This window comes from Panulirus ornatus, chromosome 39, assembly GCF_036320965.1.
Source record: "Panulirus ornatus isolate Po-2019 chromosome 39, ASM3632096v1, whole genome shotgun sequence".
Lineage (NCBI taxonomy): Eukaryota > Metazoa > Arthropoda > Malacostraca > Decapoda > Palinuridae > Panulirus > Panulirus ornatus.
The window spans coordinates 12973680-12998084 of record NC_092262.1 but is presented as its reverse complement, the minus strand read 5'-3'; the positions used below and the strand labels follow the sequence as shown (position 1 = coordinate 12998084).

General features: G+C 39.1%; 2 protein-coding genes across 6 annotated transcripts; one reads left to right on the top strand and one right to left on the bottom strand.

The window, feature by feature from the left end:
• Positions 1 to 3320: 3320 nt before the first annotated feature.
• Positions 3321 to 12185, bottom strand: LOC139761170 (uncharacterized). 4 transcript variants are annotated; one of them, XM_071685149.1, is made up of 2 exons: positions 12088 to 12185; positions 3321 to 7841 (listed from the first exon to the last, which is right to left on the bottom strand). In XM_071685149.1, the coding sequence occupies exon 2, from the start codon at positions 7300 to 7302 to the stop codon at positions 3472 to 3474; it is 3831 nt and encodes a 1276-aa protein (XP_071541250.1). In that variant the 5' UTR covers positions 7303 to 7841; positions 12088 to 12185; the 3' UTR covers positions 3321 to 3471. The 4 variants fall into 4 exon arrangements, with proteins under 4 accessions (XP_071541250.1, XP_071541248.1, XP_071541249.1 ...); XM_071685147.1 differs by lacking the exon at positions 12088 to 12185 and adding an exon at positions 9515 to 9703; XM_071685148.1 differs by lacking the exon at positions 12088 to 12185 and adding an exon at positions 9652 to 9687.
• Positions 12186 to 13533: 1348 nt separating this feature from the next.
• On the top strand, positions 13534 to 24360 carry LOC139761172 (uncharacterized). 2 transcript variants are annotated; one of them, XM_071685151.1, is made up of 7 exons: positions 13534 to 13683; positions 15184 to 15372; positions 15676 to 15935; positions 16241 to 16393; positions 17270 to 17353; positions 19606 to 19773; positions 22567 to 24360. In XM_071685151.1, exons 1-7 carry the CDS (start codon positions 13593 to 13595, stop codon positions 22894 to 22896), a joined length of 1275 nt encoding a protein of 424 aa, XP_071541252.1. In that variant the 5' UTR covers positions 13534 to 13592; the 3' UTR covers positions 22897 to 24360. The 2 variants fall into 2 exon arrangements, with proteins under 2 accessions (XP_071541252.1, XP_071541253.1); XM_071685152.1 differs by lacking the exon at positions 19606 to 19773.
• The last annotated feature ends 45 nt before the right edge of the window (positions 24361 to 24405 follow it).

Here is a 24405-nt window from a genome sequence, read left to right as displayed (position 1 = left end):
AACCTTAGAGGTTGCGCTCCACGCAGGAGCAAGGCACGTGGGGCTCCTTTGAGGCGGGAAGGTATTCTTCATCGCTGATGATAAATAGAACAGCTGCATAGGCGACTTTCCACTTGCATATATATATATATATATATATATATATATATATATATATATATATATATATATATATTTATATATATATATATATATATATATATATATATATATATATATATATATATATATATATATATACACACACAGTTGTATGTGTCACTGCCCATCGGAGGTAAAGGTAACTAGAAGACGCAATGGCTGCCTGGCTCCGGTGCAAAGCATTGGTCAACGCTTGCCTGGCGCCTCCTTTGTTAATATCAGATCTCTGGTGCGGTGAAACTCAATGCATCGTGCATATGTACGTCGCGTCATGCACGTCCATGAACTTCAATCTTCCTAAGCTTCATTAAACGTAAAGAGAAGAGACTGTTGTCACAAGGCCACAAGAACAACTAAATGTTCTTAGGGAACTACACCTTACCCTAGCCAAGCTGCGGATCCACACAACTGCTACCTTCCTATCTTCATGCTCCATATACTTAGTGAGTCTCTGTCATTTTAGAATCATATATAACACCTGAAGCAAGTTGATTATATGTAGACTAGCGGCCTTAATTATAGCAGTCGATAGGCCTAACTAAACCTTATTTATTATCGCTGTGCTTTATTTAGATAATTACTGAATCAAGATGAACAGCAGAAATCATTTTCCATTGGTAAACAAGTGGATTGCTAACTTCTCCATATATACCTGAATAGTAGTTCTATGCCCTTCAGCGCTTATTTCGTATTTCCGTTTCACCTTATAATTTTTGTAGCGACGCAAAATTGTAGGACCACCACCATTACTGTGTCCTTAGGATATTTCATAGTCTACTGTGTAATCTGTAGTTTACTCTATGAATTTTCGATGAGGATGAAAATGTCTCCCAGTCAGGGGGGGGGGGGGCGGTCAACCCCCTGGCTAAAGTGGAGATGACTCTGTAAGTGTGTGATTACCAGGCCAGACGCGCGGCACTCAAAGGCAGATCCCGCCCGGCTGTTGCTCGTCTGTCACAGAACGGCAAGAACTGCCTCCCTGCCTCTCGCATGTCTCCTCTCTTCTTTGTGTCTCATCTGATGGGGCCATCAAAGCGCCCACTTCAGAATAGGGGAGAGGGACAAAGTGTCGTGATTCGTTTTATGTGATTTAGAAAGAATATTCATTAATTTACTTTTGGTTGGAGAATATTCATTCATATCCTTTTGGTTAGAGAATATTCATTCATATCCTTTTCTTCTATAAAATATTAATTCATATACTTTTGGAAGTGTTAAAGAACCTATGAAATAGGGTAAGGTATTTGAGCTCTCTAATCTTGACATGTTTATGTAATCCCCACTGCCACAGCTCAAGCCATCACTGCTCCAAACGAACCCCACCACAGTGTTATGGTTCATTTAGATCATTACGCCCCCCAACCCCCGGATTTTAGGACTAAAACTATTGGGAGGGGAACTATGGCATTCATCCTGCCCTTCCAACCCTCGGTATAATGAGCATCCCAGATACTACAGCCGCCCCTCACCCAAAGGAAATTCTTACTACCTTCCTCTTCCCATCGCCTCACAAGATTGCTTTTTTTTTGTGTCATTTTTTCCCAGTTTATCAGCCAGACTCAACCAGCACCTGATCGTGGCTATCATTGCTGTGGCTGTAGGTTACTGTTTCCAGAAACATTTTGTTCAAGTGGTTTGTTTTGCTTTCTGGCTGTTCTATAGTCTGGAATGTGAAATTTTGAGGGGATAGTTTCACTGTGCAATAATTGTGAAATAAGGTTTTAACTTTTGAATGTTCTTAAGAACAGGTGAAGAGTCAGTGCCTGCTTTGCATAGGTGTTCTTAAGTGTGTTACAAAACATCAGTAACTGAGATATAGTATCTAAAATCACACTGGAAGACTTGGGGCACTTTGTAGAATGCTTTTAGATAATTAAGGTTAACTCGTTAAAAATTCTTACAGTAAGTGTACTAAATATGGGCAGGATAAAGGAGAAGAAAAACTTTGGATAAAATAACATAAAACAATGTAAGTAATTCAAACACATATAAGTAATCTCTGATTATGAAATTCGCCATTGATAAGTGAAGAACAGGTATGAGAGACTTACTAATGGGATGCAGAAGCACTCATCAGTATTCATGAGCAGGTAAACTTATATGACAACACAGTATATCAGACAGTGGTTGAGAACTGGTATTGGCAGAGATGATAGCAAAGTGGTGGCACAGGTGGTTGTAGTAGTGGCTACAAAACGAGTGGCGGGTGTGGTGGAGAGGGAGTGGCAGAAATGATGGAAGAATGTGGTAGCAGAAATGGTGGTGGTAAAGGGGATGCAGAGATAGTAGTCCTGTTGGCATGGGAGGGAAGAGACAGAGGAAAGGGCAGTTGCAGAAGGGGATGATATAGGTGGCGGCAGAGGTTGGCACAGGTAATGGTTGGAAAGGGATAGGAAGAGGTGGTGACAGAGAGGATAGCAGATGTGGTATCATACAGTTGTAAAGGTTGGGGCATAGGTGGAAGTAAAGAGGGTGGCAGAGATAGCGGTAGTGTTGGTCGCAGAGGGAATCACACCTCCTGCCTCATTTTTGTCAACTTACAATGCTGAATGTCAGCATCCATAAAATCACTTTAAACAATCCAAAGACATGATGTCATCAAGTAATTCTGGACCATCTGCTTGGTTCTTTAAATCTGGCTAAAAGCTACTTTGTTTTCTACCTAGAAAATGCATGAGTATATTGGTATTGTTATGGCTAGAGGGTAATCAGCAGTGGGGAGAAATTATAGTGCACTGCCAACTCAGCAACCATACCAGCCCCAGAGTGCAGCTTGAAATAAAGGCACAAAACTCAAAGTGTAAACTTACATTTCAGCTCATGTAAAATCATAACTGGAAGAGTTAGGGGTTTAAAGGTTAAAATATGCCGAGCTGTACTTGACTAAGATGCTTGTTAAGCAGCACAGAATTATGAACCTTGGCCTCCAATGCTACAGGCTAGTGAGTGGATATAGAATTGACATGTACAGCTGCAAAGTGTGTGAGGTATCTTTACACTGTGGGTACTCTACATTTTAATGAATATCATCTGGCTTCAGAAAATATTTGAATGGTCAACCCTAGCAATACTTAGCGTGAAGTTAAATGATACTTACCTGTGCTTTTCTATTTCTACTGATATAAAATGGTAGTATTTTTTGAGAATTTCTTTACTGGTGTTGGCATTCAAATAAAACATTATCAAAACAAAAGTACATCTCTGCATGAAGTTTTTTTTATTGGGGTTGACAATCAAATGAAACATAATCAACATAAAAGTATTATGAAGCTCATACATATGAGATGGTTCTAGATACAATGACTTGAAAAATGTAAGGTTTCACAAAATCTACTCTCCCATTATATTTATGTGCTTTTGCAGGTGCGTTTTTCTTGTTACAGCTCGTGCAAAAGTCATGTTACAGTAATGGCACTTAAATGGTTTCTCACCGGTGTGAAGCCTCCTGTGCTCGGTCAGGTGGTGGCGAACAGTAAATTTACGATCACAATGTTCACATTTATATGGCTTTTCACCAGTGTGTGTCCTTCGATGATCTTCCATATCAACTTTTGCAACAAATGCCTTTGGACATAGGTCACACTGGAATGCCTTATCACCAGCATGCCTCTTTAGATGTACATGCCTACTAGCTTCATGGCGAAAACTCTTCCCACAAATTCCACAAACAAATGGCCGCTCTTGGGTGTGGAGGCGCTTATGTGCAACTAGAGTGTACTTATAAGTAAAATACTTTCCACAATAATCACACAAGAATGGGCGTTCACCTGTATGGGTTCTCATATGTGTTCCCAAGTTACTTTTCTTTGAAAAAGCTTTACCACAAACTGTACAACTAAATGGCTTCTCACCCGTATGGCTTCTTTCATGAGTATGCAAAGTACTACGAAATTCAAACAGCTTAGGACAATAGTTACATCTTAGTAAACCCTGTAACTTTCGTTTACATTTCTGAGATCCTGGAGTTTTTAAATGTATGTCATCTGTAGTCTCTGGTGATTCAAAGATTTGCAAGTCTTCTGGAAGTAATTTATCTGTTTGCAAATTATCTGAAATATCTTTTGCAATTAAATGATAAACTGGAGACGTACTTTCCCTCATTGCACTTGAACTCACTTCATTATCAATCATTTTGTTCTCCAAAATATATGCTTGGTCTTCTACTTTAACACTGGATCTTTCCTCTGTTTCCATAGAATTAATCTTGAACTCATCACTTGGTTCCTCTTTAATCTCATCAATTCTTATATTTTCTGAAATAATTATCTCCCTAACATGATAATCAGGTACCTTACCACACGATTCCACCTTACCTACTGACTCACATGGGGTTTCTTCTCTAAAATCCCCCACTAATTCCTGGCACAATTTGAGATGATGGTGAAGAATTGATTTGTATTTGAATGATTTCTTGCACATTTTACATACATATGGTCGCTCAACTGTGTGTGTTCTTCTGTGGACTCTACAGTGGGTGGCAGATACGAATCTTTTATCACATTCTTTGCACTTATATGGTTTTTCACCTGAGTGTGTTCTACGGTGTACATTAAGCAAAATTTTTTTATGGAATCGTCTTCCACATTCATCACACTTATATGTGCACCCATTTTCAAGTTTTTTCGTTGTCTGAGGGATAACTTGCATTAACGTATTGCTAGAAAACGTATTTTGGGAGTGGAAAAGTGATCTTCCACACTGATGCTTTGCTAAATAGATCTCTTGCTGAAAAGCCTGATGGCAGTTTTTGCAGGTAAAGTGATATTTACTCGAATGCAGTTTTACATGCTTTCGAAGTTCACTCCTAAATGAAAATGAAAAATTACACTTTTCACATTTGAATGGCAGTTCTTCAACTGGAAAGGCACATTTATATAGGAAGATTTCTTGGCCTAATGCTTCTCTGTCAGATTCATCTTTACTTTCTGCAGCCATTTCATGTTTGATTTTCAACTCATGATTGGCTTCATGAGCCTCAAGAAGTGCCATGTATCTGTATGAGGTATTGCAGTACCGACATTTCCGCAGGGGTTTTCTGCCATTTCTTGAACCCCTAATTTTTGTATTCGCTCCAGACAACTGCGAATGCTGAGATTCCTGTAAATGAATGAAGGATAGATTGTTATTAGACTGCTTCTCTGAATAACTAATATTTGTTTCACAAGCAATATTCATATCTTGGTTGTTTAGGAAAATATTTTTGATACTGTTATCTATAAGTATCTCTTCATCATTCCTAATAGGAATTTGATTAAGGCCAGAACCATCAGCTTTCTCACAAAATTCAGAATCAACAACTGAAGAAATGTTTATAACAGTCTCCTCTCTTTCTGCCTTTATAATACCAATCTGTGAGTGCAAATGCTGTCCAACAGCTGAAGATCCATTGCTAATATTATCAATAACATTCTGAGGATTAATCCAATCTCTGCCAAGTTCAGAGCCAGTACTTTCATTTTCTGCATAACATTCACAATCCGAAATCTGATTAAGATTAACAGATTCAGTAACTTTATTTCCCCTAGATGTGTAATAATTATCAGGAAGAGATATGACAGGTATTGTATCCAAATTTTGTTGGTTATTGCTAATTTGAGGAAAATCTGAAATACTGAGCCCATGACTGTTCTCTCCATTACCCAGAAATACAAACTCCCGATCATCAAAAAGGTGCTTTGCCTCTACTGGATTCCTGTCTTTTCCAGTGATATATATGTTACAATCTGAGGGAAGTTTGATGATTTCATGTGCACAGGTACTTCCATCTCCTGTACATGATATTTTGACAACAACAACACTTTCCCCATCTGCTGGTGGATCTGGATACAGCACTATACTCTCTGTGAATGGTTCACTAAAACTCTTGCTTTCACTTTCCAGTAAGCTTACATGGCTGTTGTTTCTGTAATGAGTAACCTTTGGTGAAAGCTGGTGTTGATCACTTGACGCTGAATGAAAACTCAGAGAATCTTTGGGTTTAATATGAGCTTGTAACTTTGCATGATACAAAGCTGCATCTAAATTCACTTCAAAACCTGCTCGTATATGTGATTTTAAATGTTTTTTCAGACTTATACATCTTGAGAAGCATGCAGAGCAAAATTCACACTCAAAGGGCCGTTCACCTGTGTGGATTCTCATGTGCTCTGTGAGATGACTTTTCACCATAAAAGAAGCACTGCATTCACTACAACCATATGGTCTTTGTCCTGTATGAGTACGCATATGAATAAACAGCGATGCTCGGTATCGATATGACTTGCCACATACACCACAGTTGTGCTTAGTTTCCCCAGTGTGAATTGCCCGATGACTGTCTAAAACAGATAGAGTTTTAAAGACTTTTCCACAATTTTCACACATGAATGGTCTCCTGTCTGAATGAATTTCCATGTGTGTCTTAACACTAATGTATGACTTAAACCTTTTCTTACATATTTTGCATTCATGTGGGCGATCCGAACTATGTTTCCTTTTGTGCACAGTGAGATTGAACTTCCTGTAAAAATTTTTTCCACATTCATCACAGTTATATGGTCGCAGTTTCTTATGAAGATTTCGTTCATGATCATTCCTTGTCCCATTTGTTTTGAAAGATTTTGGACAATGAGCACACTTAAAACGTCTTTCCTCAGATTCAAAATTGCTCATATTTCTCCATCTTGCATCGTAATATTTACACTGCCGTCTCCTCTGGAATTGTGCAGGCCTGACTTCTTTTAATTTACAGCCAACTTCTCTGTGATCAAGCCATTCATCTTCATTTTCAAAATTACTACTACAGTCTCCACAAATATATGGTGGGCCCTCCTTATGTTTTTTCTTGTGTGCGGTTAGGAGGGTAAGACGACTAAAACTAGAGCTACATTCATCACATTTATAAAACCTCTTATTGGGTTCCCATATGTTCTTTTCATCTGCCTGTTCAGTACTTTCCACAAAGGAACAATTCACTGGCTTGGGGTTCTCAAGCATTTCCATACTGTCTGTTGATGCTGGTTCTAAATCGAACTTGTCTGTACAGTTGTGTATGGTTTTCCGGTGTAAATACACTGCTTTTAGCATCCTGAATTTGGCACTACACTTATTACATCTAAAATGATGTTCTCTCATTCTGAATGCTAAGCCAAACTGGTCAATACTGCTTACACCATTTGCCATAAGTATTAGTCATGATGGATTAATCAATGCGTGTGTTCCTCCTTTCCCTTCAATTATGAAATAATTGTGTTGGAAGACGATAATTCATTTTCAGATGAATGAATTCAGAATCACCCAATAATTTTCAATCATGTCTCCTAGATACAAATACAAGATTTGCGTATCTCATCATGTGAATATCTTTATGGTATTAGCTCCAATGGTCTACCATGGTTCCTCTTACACAAAAGATACGGCAGAACACACTTCAGCATTGTGGATGTAGGTTTCATATTCCTCCCTAATATGCACAGGGCTTTTACACTATCTTATCTTCATCAGCAGTTTAATTTCTCAGTCGAGTGTCCCAGATGAGGGTAATGTGCAAGGCCTTCACAGTATGCCTTGTAGTATTTCAGCTTCTTCACCACAGCATGAGCTAATCTTTCACATCTTGTCCACCACTGCAGACCATTACTGATGGTCTTGCTGCATCCTCCATGCAACTTAGCAGTTTCTTCAGCACAATTAAAGAAGAAGATGAACCAGAATCAAAACATCTGTAATGAAAAGATCTATTAAGAGACTTTGTTAAGGTAATAAAATGCAATAATAAATATCTATATTCTTAAGTAAGAAAAACTACTTCTCTACCAGAAGCAGATCCCCGTGAACATCTAAAGAAACCACTGGTCAGCATGGGGTTTGATTGTTGGGAAAATTCTGAAATATGTGGAGCAAGACTGATGCTTGTCACCAGGACCTTTCAACCAATATGTGACTGTTTACACCTACGAAGTCCCCGCCACAGCTGACACTAGGACTCGTGCTCCTGGTACACCCTCCATTATCTATTGATTGCTAGCAGCTGCCTCGTGCAGGTCAATTCTGAAACTGGGATTTTTTTTTTTCTTTTAATAACAACAGAAAGGAAGTCAGCACTACAAAGGTAATTTTAGGGAAAATATGGTGCTACTTAATGTAAAAATAGAGTAAATAAGAAAGAATATCAACAAAACCTATACAAACATCATCTAGCAACCAAAAGCATATCAGTAATGTATCAATATTACAGTCCTCTCTTGCTGAGGATTGGTGATTATTACTGTTTGGAACATCCACTGAGTCTTATTAGGTTTGGTTTGTTTGAAATTGTTTTCCCAACACTTTCGATGTCTGATGAATGATTCTGGTTATCATATCTAATGCAAACAAAAGGATGTTCAAAACGATAATTTTACCATGATTATCACTACCTTTGTCCGTTGTGAATTTTGTTAAGGTAGGTTAGATTTGGTTTCATTGAAATTGTTTTACTGATGGTTTCTGATGTCTTTTAAATGATTCTATCTTTCATTTCTTTCACAGACAGGTGGATATCCAAAACATGAATTTTATGGAGGACTGCAAGGCCACTCACTGTGTTCAGACTATATGGCTGCTCACTGAGTCATCTGTTTCATAACATCAGATGCCAAGTTAGTAATGCATTTTCAGTCTTGTGTTTGGTATATATTGACTAGAATCTCAAACAATTAAGATTAGTCTCGACCGCTAAAAGGATCTTCGTAAACAAAAACCTCTGAAGCATACCAAAAACAATAAATACCATTCTAAAACTACATACACATCTTCTGAAGCAATGGAGACACATGGAACAAGGGTTCTTGTATATGAAGCATCAAATAGCAGATGAGGTTTGGGCTAATAGGAACTACTCGGAAGGTTTGGTGTTTTTTTATTTAGGATTTGTTGCTTTATAGTTCCATGATTTCCCCAACATCCTGATATTGTAATACTTAAAATCGTTCCATGCAAATGAGACCACAGATGGGTCCTCAGATATTCTGAATTCACTTAATAAGTAACTATTTCGTATTGGTAACGTCAATGCGGAGCCATGATAGACTTTTACTACTTTGTTTCATTAACGACAAAACCCACCCACCTTTCTAAATCTTTTATACTATCGGATACAAAAGACTAACATATTGAACAGATTGGTCTTTAACAAGTATGGCTAAATCACAACAGACTACATTTAGAAACTAAAGCATAAGCAGTAATTTCTCACGGCTACTGTAACCAAATTTACCATATAAGGTCCAAACCATCATCGAGGGGAACTGCTGGAAAAATCAGCAGCAATAAACCTGCTCTAACTGCTGAAGGAGGTTGTTTACAACCTCTTTCAATTCTACAAAAGATTGGTACATTAATGAATTATTCGTACTTATATGTTGTTCCACGCCATATAATTGAGATCCGGTCGGACATCTTCTAATATGTATATGAGAAACTTAGAAGCTTATTTACAGTGACTTCCTAAGATCAACATGTGTAAAATCGTATGGAATTCATGATCCACACTTTGTTATTATTTGTTCCTGGGCAAACTACCTTAATGTTTTCTTGTTTATATCAGTATCACGCAGCAAAGGATTTTCTCTGAGAATAATACGAGAATAATACGTTGAATTATTCTTAGTAATTACTATATCACATTTCAAATAAAAGATATGTTAATCTTGTTTATTTATAAAATATACATTAGATGAATAATATTGAAAATATTTCTCGAATACATGAACTGGTTCGTCGGGATTGAAGGTAAACACCACGACTCGGGGAACACAAACACTGAACCAGAGGGACGATAACGTTAAGAAGGAAATGAAGATCCACAATGAAGGCAGAGATTATGGAAACATTAAATATGTACATTATGGAAGGATATAAAATATCTACTTTATAGAAGGACACATTAAATATCTACATTATGGAAGGACACATTAAATATCTACATTATGGAAGAACACTTTAAATATCTACATTATGGAAGGACACGTTAAATATCTACATTATGGAAGGACACATTAAATAGCTACATTATCGAAGGACACATTAAATATCTACTTTATCGAAGGACACATTAAATATCTACACTATGGAAGGGCAGATTAAATATCTACATTATGGAAGGACACATTAAATAGCTACATTATCGAAGGACGCATTAAATAGCTACATTATCGAAGGACACATTAAATATCTACATTATCGAAGGACACATTAAATATCTACATTATCGAAGGACACATCAAATATCTACATTATGGAAGGACACATTAAATAGATACATTATCGAAGGACACATTAAATATCTACATTATCGAAGGACACATTAAATAGCTACACTATAGAAGGGCAGATTAAATATCTACATTATGGAAGGACACATTAAATATCTACACTATAGAAGGGCAGATTAAATATCTACATTATGGAAGGACACATTAAATAGCTACATTATCGAAGGACACATTAAATATTTACACTATGGAAGGGCAGATTAAATATCTACATTATGGAAGGACACATTAAATAGCTACATCATCGGACACATTAAATATCTACATTATCGAAGGACACATTAAATATCTACACTATGGAGGGGCAGATTAAAGTACGCAAAGATTATTCACAAACTTGCCAGATTTCCGGCAAGAGGACGCACAATCAGCTGAGGGACGAAAATTTCCCTCATTGCGACGATTAAGTTTAACATAGTGAAGGTTGTCGCAATTCTTTGTCGTCGACGTAGAACGTTGCGTTTTTAAACTGATTAAGATTCTTAGAGTCACAAAGTTTATGTTGACGTTATTCATGTGAGTGTAGTGTAGTTGGTGCCTCCGCACCTCCGTATTATTAACAATATTTTTAGATTCTTTTGAGGAGGAATCCAGCGATGATTACGATTTGATAATGTATTTGGGCTATTTAGAAGGGTCGGTATCTAATAATGACGTTCGTCTTTTACAAGGACATATATCATCAACACCGTCCGCAAATAAGTGGTTCTCTGGCGGCAGAAGACATCCGGGGTTTCAATTATGCTGACTGGGTGAATGGAGGGAAATCCTGTTAATGTGTTGACGCTAAAATGTTCCACCTTCATCCGCCACCACAGCACAGTGAGGCAACACGTCTCTTCCTCCACCGTCACCCACCATGATGCAAACTTTCTATTTAAAACTTTAGTTGTGCACTAAAGATTCTGGATGATCGTGCCAGTTTGCCTTGCCTTACATGATCAGGCTCTAGTGTTATTACCTGTTTAGAGTCGTTATGGCCGACACCCTCAAAATGATGGTCATCAATCAAGTGATTTAACTGTTGTGATGGAATAGAAACTTACATAAAATATAGCAGTAGTCTTTGTCTGCTCGACATTTATCCGATGAATTAATAGCAGAGTTATTTATGGTAAAATGACTTCCTGTTTTTGTTATCTTTAAAGATGTATGGAGAAAATCTTAATTTTACATCACCATTGTTCGTAAAGTGATCAAAGGATACAAAAAGTGATGCTGGAGAATAGCTATTCATACGTGTGTGTGATTCATATGCGTATGATTCTTGGTAGCTCTACTGGCCTTGGACTAGCGTGTGATGGCTTACCTGTGTGAGTATGGTGGAGAATTAATGGCCAGATCGAACAAGGAAAAAAGATCTACTTGGAAATACTAGAAGGAATTATATTACCAGTAACTAGTGACGAGAATTAATGTCGCTTAGTTGACGCCCAGGTCCCGCCCAATGTCTGTGCGTTACAGCCACTATGCTGGTAATATATTGTTGGCTGATCAGTATTATTATGAGACGGGAAAAAAATTTCTCTGGAGAATGAGGCGGTATATTATGAAACTAGTGAGTGAAAGACGACGGTCAGGAGTAATGAGAATTATGTAAAAAGTAAGAGATTGAGGTGGAATATATTTAAGAGAAGCGGACGAGAAAACTTACAACAGCGTGGACTTGTGGTAGAGCAGCGGGGACTCACACTGTGGTGTTGGTGGGCCGCGGGGTCAGTAGTGAGTCACCCACCTTACTCAGCGATGGCGGTTCACTACCTCTGAGTAAAGGTAGTGAGTCAGGTTCCTCACATGTGATTATGATAGTGATTCAAGCCGAGGGTTAGAGGGGTCCGTCCTGTTTTTTTTTTTTTTTTTTGACAACCTCAACTTTGCCTTCGTGTTTGCTACTTGTTTATATTTAGTCTAGTTCAGTTACTGACTTGTTGTTACTAGGAATATACATTACCTGTCACTAAGCATATACATTACTTGTCACTAAACATATACATTAACTGTCACTAAGCATATGCATTAACTGTCACCAAGCATATACATTACCTGTCACTAAGTATATACATTACTTGTCACCAAGCATATACATTACCTATCACTAAGCATATACATTACCTGTCACTAAGCATACACATTACCTGTCACTAAGCATATACATTACTTGTCACTAAGCATATACATTACCTGTCACTAAGCATATACATTGCTTGTCACTAAGCATATACATTAACTGTCACTAAGCACAAACGCACGAGGGAAAAAAAGGTAACATATACATTCTCTTCTCTGCCACACCCCATCGCCACCCCCTGCGACAGCGAGGTAGCGCCAGAAAGAAGACGAAGCAAGGCCACATCCGCTCACATCCATACACCAGCTGTCATGTGTAATGCACCGAAACTACAGCTCCCTTTCCACATCCAGGCCCAACAGACCTTTCCATGGTTTACCTCAGACGTTTCACATGCCCTGGTTCACTGTACTGACGGTACGTTGACCCCGGTATATCACATCATTCCAATTCACTCCATTGCACGCCTCTCACCCTCCTGCATGTTCAGGCCCAGATCACTCAAAATCTTTTTCACTCCATCTTTCCACCTCCAATTTGGTCTCCCACTTCTCCTTGTTCCCTCCACCTCTGACAATCTGACAATCTTTTCTCACTCATTCTCTCCATGTGACCAAACCATTTCAACACACATTCGATAGCCAGGATTCGAACCCCACCCCAGTGATGCACATAACGAAAACAACAGATTTCAACTCCTCTCCTGTTCTCGCCAGTATAGATTCTTAAACAGTTCCCAGTCATAAATAAGCTTAGATCACACACACTAAGTAACTTGAATTCCAGTTCTTTCGAAACGTTCCAGGAAAGCCGCTCCTTCCTGACGTCATACCTTCTTCGGCTTCTCATTGGCTGGACAAAAGTCACATGTTAGCTGCATGGATACACAAAATTATCATTCATTGTCAGTTAAACTAATCATATTTGTGTATCCGCAGTTATTATGATGTACTGTAATAAACTTAAGTTTTTCCTCTGATAAAAGCACATAATTTTTTTTCACCAAGCTGTCAGAAATTTGGGAAAGTTTTTTGTCCGCTGAGAACTGGCACTGACTTCAGGAGGGATATAAACTCACCTGCATCAGGTTCATGGGGTCAGTATTGAGTGTGGAGGAAACTATGTTGCTTATCACATCCCTCACTCTTCTCCTGCTTCTTGGCGTTGTCCAACCTGCTCCAAGTAAGTCAAATATTTATATATATAAATGATAAACTGAATTTTCCAAGTTCCTAAGGGAATTTGACCAGTTATAGAAGGTAACAATTTCCTCATTTTTCGATAAGAATGGAGGCATAAGGTTTGTATATCCTGTTTTTAGTAGTGTATTTTTTATTTTTGTCTCGTATACAAATTAATTTATATGAAAAAAATATAATGAAATACTGTTTAAGTGTGAAAACCTGAGAAATGAATGCTCTGAGTAGCACATAGTAGGGGCCCTTCCTCATCCCCTAGACCTCATATTGACTCATAACTTTATGGCCGTCATAATGCTGGTGATATGAGAGGGACTGTAGTGTGAGGTAGGTTACCTACCTGCCACCCGCTCTCGGAAGCTGTTATCTAGTCTGTGGCTTCCTTTCGCCTCCGGCATTCCCAAGTGACATGGTTATGAGGCATCTCTCATTCTCACTCACTTCATGAGGTTGTGTATATGTGTGTGGTAGTGACATCACCACTACCACACCTCATTATTTATGCGGTGGTGTTTACAGTGGCACTATCCAGTGCGTCACTCTTGTTTCCTGTGGGGCAAGGCGGCGTCAGGAGTGGATGAAGGCAAGCAAGTATGAATATGTACATGTGTATCCCTGGGGATAGGGGAGAAAGAATACTTCCCACGTATTCTCTGCGTGTCGTAGAAGGCGACTAAAAGGGAAGGGAGCGGGGGGCTGGAAATCCTCCCCCTCTCTTTTTTTTTTTCTTTAATTTTCCAAAAGAAGGAACAGAGAAGGGGGACCACGTGAGGATATTCCCTCAAAGGCCCAGTCCTCTGTTCTTAACGCTACCTCGCTAATGCAGGAAATGTCGAATAGTATGAAAGAAAGTATATATATATGTATGTTAACGTGTGTATATGTTTATATGTATATGTGCGTGTGTGGGCATTTGTGTGTATATGAGTGGATGGGTCATTCTCCGTCTGTTTCCTGGCACTACCTCACTGACACAGATAATTGATGTTCTTAATTTTGTTGAGTTAAACGTCTTCTCTCAACCATGCTGGGCCAAAGCCAGGGAATGTGGGGGTTGTGAGGTAATGAGGGAGCGATGCTTGAGGGCTTGAGCATATGCCTTCCTCTCCAAGTCCCCACCTTCATGGAGAGAGAGAGAGGTGGTACATCTTTGATTGGGCCAGTGGACTTGAGCGTTGCATCAGTACGCCTAAATCTTGCCAGTCACCCATCATAACAGTTATACAGTCACATGGTTTCATCAGAAACATGAAAGAAGCAAGTAAATCATGTTTTGTTCAGTAATCACCCATAATACTGGTGATATAGTGTGCATCCAGTGTGTTTGTGTGTTCAAAAAGATATGTGCTTGTTACTGAAACTGTGTGTTTTCCTGATCTTTATATCCTTTTTTGATACATAGGTCTGACAGGATTCTAAGTTGATCCTAAATATGCTTGATTTTATGATATTGGATATATGTTATTTATCACCTTTTCTTCAGGGTCTCCGTATGTATTCGAAGAGAAGGAGGATGGCAGGAAATTCCAACAGCCCTCAGCCCCAGCAACGGACGCTTGGATCCCTCACGAGGGTATCATGGAGGAAGAGGATCCTGTAGGAGGTAGTGTCCTAAGGAAAGAGGATGATGAAGATGAAGTCTTTCCTATGACATTTGACCGACGCCATGTAGGTGAGCACCGCTGACAGTTGGTTGACTTTGATGGTCAGGCGTTGAGGCTTGGAAGTTGGAAGGAACTTCTTTATTGACCTAGAAATCTTATGAATTTTAGGTAGACGGTGACGTAAATGAATAACATTAGAAATAAGATAGATAGAAATGAGAGAAGCATAATGATGTAGAAAGAAATAACGATGGAAAGATGATAGAAATGAGAGAAACAGAACCGGAGAGATGAATTGATGAAATATCTGTATATTGTATCTTTTACATCTTGAGAAAATTCTGGTTAGATAACGTATTTTCCATTCACAGGTCGCATGAATTTCGACCAGATTATTCGCAGGCTGTTCGACCATATGCCAAGGACCTACCATCCTCGACCCGTGCATGACCTATATCCTCACCAAGGTTGGACGCTATTTGACATTATCCCTTCCCATCCTGTTGGAGAGGGTACTTCGGGTCATGATGACCAAGGTGTGGGAGGAAGCCCCGTCTTCGAGGATTATGATGATTATATATTCGGCTTGGACGAGCCCAGGTTCCCTCTCCCTGTAATGCCAAAGTTCCCGGTAAGTGGTCTTGTGTTTTGATGGCCATAAGAGAACCCTTTGGATATATGATCTATTAACTGATAACCAGAGAAGGAGAGAAATCAGATGTCTAAACCACTTGAGGCGAATGAATTCATGTTATCAGTATATTTGAAGAGAACCCTTTTGATATATAATCTATTGACTGATAACGAGAGGAGAGAATCAGATATATGAACCCCTAAGGCGAATGAATTCATGCTAAGTCAATATATTTGAGCCACTGGTAAAGCCAAGCTTTGTTGTTGTTGTTGTCAAGTAACAACCGCCCCATCCCTGGTCAGGTGTGGCATGACCTTCCCAGCGCGGACGATTATCCGGACAACTACGACAACTCGACACATGAGGTACATGTTGTGAACGGCACTCGTATTGAGGTCAACAACACCATCAACAAGGAGTCCGGTGATGGATTCAACTCATTCTTCCACCATAAGGTGAGCATCTTGCTGATACTAAGCTCTTGCACCCTGAGCACCTGTGGCTTGAGTCTTGTACGCTGAGAACCTGTGACCTGAGTCTTGCACCCTGAACACCTGTGGTCAGAGCCTTGCACCATGAACATCTGTGGCCTGAGCATTGCACCCTGAGCACCTGTGGTCAGAGCCTTACACCCTGAACATGTGGTCAAACCCTTGCACCCTGAACACCTGTGGTCAGAGCCTTGCACCCTGAACATCTGTGACCTGAGTCTTGCACCCTGAACACCTGTGGTCAGAGCCTTGCACACTGAACGTCTGTGGTCAGACCCTTGCACCCTGAACACCTGTGGTCAGAGCCTTACACCCTGAACATCTGTGGCCTGAGCATTGCACCCTGAGCACCTAGAATTGTTAGGGTCACCAGCTATTCCCTGCAGCGACCATATTTAGAGACCTTTTCTATGAATATATATATAAAAAAAAAGATTTTATCCACATATTTTCATATAAACAATGATATAGGTGGATGCAATTACAGAATTCCTTACTAATTGTCATTTATCAAACATCAGATGTCTTAATCCTTTTGTAGATCTTCAAAATCAGCTTATGTATCTTGCATTTACTCGAGGGACCCGTATGCTAATTCTCTGAGTGTAGCAACAATTGAATTTCCAACCATTACAATTTCTGTGTCATCATTCCTTATATTCATCTTACTCAGCTCCAGGAGTGAGGGACATGCCTCCAAACCAACTTTTCAGTCTGTTTCACCATTCTCTCCTCCGACAGTAACTCCACAAGTGCAACATTAGACCTCAAAACCATCTCATTCACTGCCTTGACCAGTTGTCACTTTCCCTTGAACTCACATTCCTGTATCTTCTTCAGGTCATCCACATCCGACCTGACCAGGACGCTGTGACCCAGACTCCTGTTAGTGCTGTAGATTATGAGACCACCATCATCCCTCAGGTATGTCAATACTAGCATATTAATTAACTTCATTATATTAATGGAGTTATTATTTTAGCTGCAGTTTATAATTGGAATTTATGTTTTGGGTATTAGGCTTCACTTTATTGATGGAATTATTTTGGCTATGAGGATGCAGTTTATGAATGAAATTATTTTGGGTATTAGGCCTCAGTTTATTGATAGAATTATTATAGTATTGGAGTTTGTTTCATGGATAGATTTATTTTGGTTATTAGGCTTCAGTTTATTGATGGAATTATTTTGTTTTAGACTTCAGTATATTGATGGAATTATTTTGTTTATTAAGTTTGAGTTTATTGATGGAATTATTTTGTTACTAAACTTCAGTTTATTGATGGATTTATTTTTTTATTGCACCAGTTTATTGATGGAATTATTTTTCGTGATTAGGTTTTAGTTTATATTGATTGAATTAGTTTTGGTGATCAGGCTTTATCTTATGAAATAATTTTATTTAGGATTTACTTTATTATATATTTTATTTATTATACTTTGTCGCTGTCTCCCGCGTTTGCGAGGTAGCGCAAGGAAACAGACGAAAGAAATGGCCCAAACCCCCCCCCCCCCCATACACATGTATATACATACGTCCACACACACAAATATACATACCTACACAGCTTTCCATGGTTTACCCCAGACGCTTCACATGCCTTGATTCAATCCACTGACAGCACGTCAACCCCGGTATACCACATCGCTCCAATTCACTCTATTCCTTGCCCTCCTTTCACCCTCCTGCATGTTCAGGCCCCGATCACACAAAATCTTTTTCACTCCATCTTTCCACCTCCAATTTGGTCTCCCTCTTCTCCTCGTTCCCTCCACCTCCGACACATATATCCTCTTGGTCAATCTTTCCTCACTCATTCTCTCCATGTGCCCAAACCACTTCAAAACACCCTCTTCTGCTCTCTCAACCACGCTCTTTTTATTTCCACACATCTCTCTTACCCTTACGTTACTCACTCGATCAAACCACCTCACACCACACATTGTCCTCAAACATCTCATTTCCAGCACATCCATCCTCCTGCGCACAACTCTATCCATAGCCCACGCCTCGCAACCATACAACATTGTTGGAACCACTATTCCTTCAAACATACCCATTTTTGCTTTCCGAGATAATGTTCTCGACTTCCACACATTCTTCAAGGCCCCCAGAATTTTCGCCCCCTCCCCCACCCTATGATCCACTTCCGCTTCCATGGTTCCATCCGCTGCCAGATCCACTCCCAGATATCTAAAACACTTCACTTCCTCCAGTTTTTCTCCATTCAAACTCACCTCCCATTTGACTTGACCCTCAACCCTACTGTACCTAATAACCTTGCTCTTATTCACATTTACTCTTAACTTTCTTCTTCCACACACTTTACCAAACTCAGTCACCAGCTTCTGCAGTTTCTCACATGAATCAGCCACCAGCGCTGTTTCATCAGCGAACAACAACTGACTCACTTCCCAAGCTCTCTCATCCCCAACAGACTTCATACTTGCCCCTCTTTCCAAAACTCTTGCATTTACCTCCCTAACAACCCCATCCATAAACAAATTAAACAACCATGGAGACATCACACACCCCTGCCGCAAACCTACATTCACTGAGAACCAATCACTTTCCTCTCTTCCTACCCGTACACATGCCTTACATCCTCGATAAAAACTTTTCACTGCTTCTAACAACTTTCCTCCCACACCATATATTCTTAATACCTTCCACAGAGCATCTCTATCAACTCTATCATATGCCTTCTCCAGATCCATAAATGCTACATACAAATCCATTTGCTTTTCTAAGTATTTCTCACATACATTCTTCAAAGCAAACACCTGATCCACACATCCTCTACCACTTCTGAAACCACACTGCTCTTCCCCAATCTGATGCTCTGTACATGCCTTCACCCTCTCAATCAATACCCTCCCATATAATTTACCAGGAATACTCAACAAACTTATACCTCTGTAATTTGAGCACTCACTCTTATCCCCTTTGCCTTTGTACAATGGCACTATGCACGCATTCTGCCAATCCTCAGGCACCTCACCATGAGTCATACATACATTAAATAACCTTACCAACCTTATTTTATAGATAGAATTATTTTGGTGAATTCTGTTTAGGATTTGCTCTTTGTGTTTAATGAAGAACAAGATATGAAGAGAAGTACATAGCACTGCAGTCAAAAAAAAAAAAAAAAAAAATTGTGTGTGTTCAACAGGAGGAGGAGGATCTGGGTGTTGATATGGAGGGGGAAGTGGATAAGGAGGAGGAGCCACCATCATATATCCCAGAGGTGGAGAACGAAGTCTCCTCGTCAGGGACTGTCCCCCTCCCCATCCCTGAGTGGAATGAGGTGGTCCCAGCCGAACTGGTCGAGGCTGGTGAGGTCAGTTCTCTCTAGATGGGTCACCCTGTCCCTTCGAAGTGATCTCGTGTAGTACAGGGCCTCCCTGTGAAAAGGTTACTGTCTTCCATGTAGAATCTTTTTTTTCTTTTTTTGGCTAAGTCCTTATATGTCAGTTATATATACTGGTGCTGCTTTTTTGTGCATATATGCAGATCGGTGAGGGCTGCCATTGAGCAAGCCTTCCCCCCTTTTAGTGAATTTACAATTAAGCGTGTTATTTAACAGTTTTTTATACCTCTGAGAGGGAGAGAGAGTTGTGGGTCATTTTGATGATGCATTTTCAGGGGATGTCTTACACAGGGTAATAAAATTTGTGATGATGTAAATGTCATGTTACATTCCCCCGCCCCCATCTTAACTAAATCAGCAAGGCACGAATCAAATTTGTTCCCACGTTGGCTGTATGGCACATCATGTATGTTTAATAAAAGAAAAAAGAAAGAAAATATATAAATATTTTATGTTGAAAACATTTCATTTTCCTCTGTTGGCACTAGTTCTTGTAAAGATGACAGCTAAAGACTGAGTGTGAACAAATGTGGCCTTTGTTGTTTTTTCCTAGTGCTACCTCGCGTGCATGAGGGGGGAGGGGGGTGCCATTTCATGTGTGGCGGGGTGGCGATGGGAATGGATGAAGACAGCAAGTATGAATTTTGTACGTGTATATATGTATATGTCTATATATGTATACGTTGAATTGTATAGGTATGTATATGTGCATGTGTAGGCATCTATGTATATACATGTGTATGTGGGTGGGTTGGGCCATTCTTTTGTTTATTTCCTTGTGCTGCCTTGCTGACACGGGAGACAGTGACAAAGTATAATGAATAAATATATGAATATATATGCCCATACATGCACATATACATACATATACTCATACATACGCAGACATAGACATATATACACATTTAAAAGTCCATTTAATGGCCATCTTCAGTAAACCTTTATAGGTCAGGTCACTGGTCATCTTTACTACACCCTCATCTTCACTGTATTTTATTTATACACACTTATTCACCAGACACATTAGGATTAGGTCAAAAGTGATCTTCATTACAACCTTATCTTCAGTATATCCTCACTTATGGTTTAGGTTAAAGGCCAATGACATTGGCCATGATATGCAAGCATCAGGTCAAAGGCCATTTATACTACACCCTTATCTTTAATGTATCCTCACTTATGGATTAGGTTAAAAGCCAGTGACATTGGACCTGATATGCAAAGGTCAGGTCAAAGGCCATTTCTACTACACCCTTATCTTCACTACAAAGTCTTTGACCTCACTACACCTACCAAACAATTGACCTTGATCCTACCTTGTATGGGTTAGTTGAAATGCATCACGTATGTTTTGAGTGAAAAGTTCTGAGAATTAGAGAAAAACACAAGAAAAAATGATAATATCCTTTTATCAGAGTGAACCATAAGACAAAAAGGACAGAGGTGTCACGCTATCAGAAATGATGCGACATTCACACTTAAATGTACAACAATTGATGAACAGTGTACGATAATTCACATACCTAGAGACATGTAGGATGATATAGCAGTAATAAAAAAGATGTCTTTATGCCCTAAGAAATTACTGTACATCCCATGATCTCTGGAAAATAATTAAAATCATAATCCTTCACAAGACTCAGGTATATTGACCCTATGAAGGCTACTACATGACTAACCTCTTTATTGTCATTCACTTTATACTAAAAGGGGCTTCTTTTGACTTATTTATTGCCTGATATTTTGTGTTTTTACTCTGTTTTATGGCCAGTATAACTTAGAGATAAGAGAGGATTTAGGAAGTTGATTGTTTTTATATCATACCTGTGAAAGGATTGTTCTTTATGAAACACCTTTGTTGATTTTAAAATCTACCTGCTGATTACCTTTACTGAAACATTGTTCCATATGAAGAGAATTATACTGAGAGACATGTGCTATGACAGTGAGGCAAATGCTCAGGGATGGGGAATGTTATAATACAGGATGTATTATAAAAGATGAAATGGATTTGGCTCTGGGCAAGGTTTGGAATGGGTCAAGTAAGTCTATGGAGTGGATGGGATAACAGGTGACATGTTGAAGAATGGAAGTGATATTGTGGCAATATGGGACACACTGGAGAATTACAAGAGGTTTAGGTGCTGAAGATGGGGAGTGTCTGGATTTGTAGGGATTTATGAGGGGGAGGGAATAAATGTGATGATGATTGTGACAGCAAGGAATGGAGATGAGGAAAGTCCAGCCGACACTCATTTGTAGGTGTGAAATGTGGATGTGGAACTAGAAGTTGTCCATGTTGGTGTAGGGGACATGGGGGAGGGGAGAGAGAGAGAGAGAGAGTTAGGCAATGTTGTATGGTGTAACCAGATTAAATCAAAGCACCTTCAAGTGATTTGGTTATATGGAGAGCATGATGATGGGGTCATGAGTGAAAAACAGAGGAAAATATATTATTATTTTAAGAGAAAACAGAATGAGGGAAAGCCAGCAGGCAAGACATGGGAGATGAGAGAATATATGAGAGAAGTGAGCAGAGAAGGCATCAGATATATAGATTGGTGGCTATATAGGTAGATGATAATCATACCAAACTTATAATTTTGTATCTTAGAGACACAGTTACCTAAATGCTCTTGTATAATTGATAGTTTCAAATCTTAGAGACACAATTACCCAGATGTTCTTGTTTAGATGAAAATATATTACGTTTAAGATGAAGTTGTATTGGACTGACTCAGTAACTTCCATGTTGTGGGGCAGGACCTGAATGATGGAGGCAAGCGTAGGCCACCACGTCAAGCCGGGGGCCCATCCCATCATTCCCAGGATGCTGACGACAATTCCACGCCATCAGCAAGGCCTAAGAAGGCGGCCTACATTTACAACCACATAGACGACGACATTGAGGTGCAGGTGGGTGAAGGTGTGCACAACGAGCAGCACCCACCACCGCCAGACCTCAGCTCTGACACCCGTGTCAACCATGTCAACAATGAGAGCCAGGGAATGGTCAGGGTTGACCCTGATGCTGAAATATTCGACTTGAACCTTGTCTTGGAGGAAGCCAGACCCAAGGATGATGACAAATAGGCACTCAAGTAATCATACAATGATATGAGGCTCAGTTACGTAATTACTCAAATTAGTAACTCAGTTGTCACGTAATTGCTCAACTTAGTAACTCAGTTGTTACATGATTGCTCAGCTTAGTAACTCAGTTTTCACATAATTGCTGAACTTAGTTACTCAGTTGTCCCATAATTGTTCAACTTAGTAACTCAGTTGTCACATAATTGCTCAACTTAGTAACTCAGTTGTCACATAATTGCTCAACTTAGTAACTCAGTTGTTATATAATTATTCAACTTAGGAACTCGGTTGTCATGTAATTGCTCAACTTAGTAACTCAGTTTCCACATAATTGCTCAACTTAGTAACTCAGTTTCCACATAATTGCTCAACTTAGTAACTCAGTTTTACGGGTTCACGAAATCCATCACATTTATCACACTTGATGTGACTTTTGTTACTTCTAAGTTGGCACAGCCTGAACTAAAGCAGTCCCTACATTCAACACTGCAAACCAGGCCATATTTTTGGCCTTCTTGACATACATTTCTGAATGAGGTTACTTAAGTACTTACTATATTGTTCTGAGAAATTCATAAAAATGCACTTTTTATACAAGATTCTTTTGCAATTTGTTCAAAGGTGAGTGTCAAAAAATGGATAAAGATTTCATTAAGTTATAGGGACAAAATGGATAAAGATTTCATTAAGCTTTTGGGAAGAATTATATTGCTGACAGCCATAGATCATTAGAAATTACAGTGTCACTAACACTGGGCAAAATTGTTGACATCAAAGACTTTACGGATTAATTTTCAGTTTGCGTAGAAGTCAGTGTTGTCAACTTGTATACATATATAATTCTGCTACCAAGAAAGGTCAAGGAATATTTCTCCTGTGTCTATCCCATTACAGTTTTTTCCCACTTAAGAAATTGAAATAAAATAAGTTAATGCATGGCCCATGTGGTGCTATGATGTAAAGTATTAAGGTGAAGGTGAAAGAAGTGGATTCTGGTTCAAGCTTGCAACCAAAGATATTGATACAAAAATCCCCATAATCATTCTAGCCTTCGTGATATGACATAAATCTCTTATATATCATTTTAAAGACAATACTACATATAGCATACCTCATATAACTGCTTATAATTGGACTTGGCTCTCACTTGTAAGCTGAAATTTGTGCAGTCCTTCAGTGAATGTGATAAATATAATTACACCACATTGCTCAATTAAAAGTAATCCAACCAAAGCATCCTGACGTGTACAGAATTATAATTTTACCAGTAGTTATATTGTAAGAGAACTAGCTTCTCTTTTAGGTACAAATCTATGCCGTTTCCTTTGAATTAAATGTCTAAGACTTTCCTACTGTGTTATTCCAATTTTATGTCAAAACACTTACAGTAGCATGATAGGCTTAAAAATAAGAGCCAGAGAGTATTGCACTGGAATTGTTATAGCAATTAATGCAAGTACGAAATCTCTTGTTTATTTTCGTACCCCTATGTCTTGGCAAAGTGTCTGA

Excerpts from the sequence above, each read along its gene's own strand:
- LOC139761170 (XM_071685149.1), bottom strand. The coding sequence starts at position 7,302 with ATGGCAAATGGTGTAAGCAGTATTGACCAGTTTGGCTTAGCATTCAGA.
- LOC139761172 (XM_071685151.1), top strand. The coding sequence starts at position 13,593 with ATGGGGTCAGTATTGAGTGTGGAGGAAACTATGTTGCTTATCACATCC. Across the intron at positions 15,373-15,675 it reads ATTTGACCGACGCCATGTAG|GTCGCATGAATTTCGACCAG; the intron begins GTGAGCACCGCT and ends TTCCATTCACAG. Across the intron at positions 15,936-16,240 it reads CTGTAATGCCAAAGTTCCCG|GTGTGGCATGACCTTCCCAG; the intron begins GTAAGTGGTCTT and ends ATCCCTGGTCAG.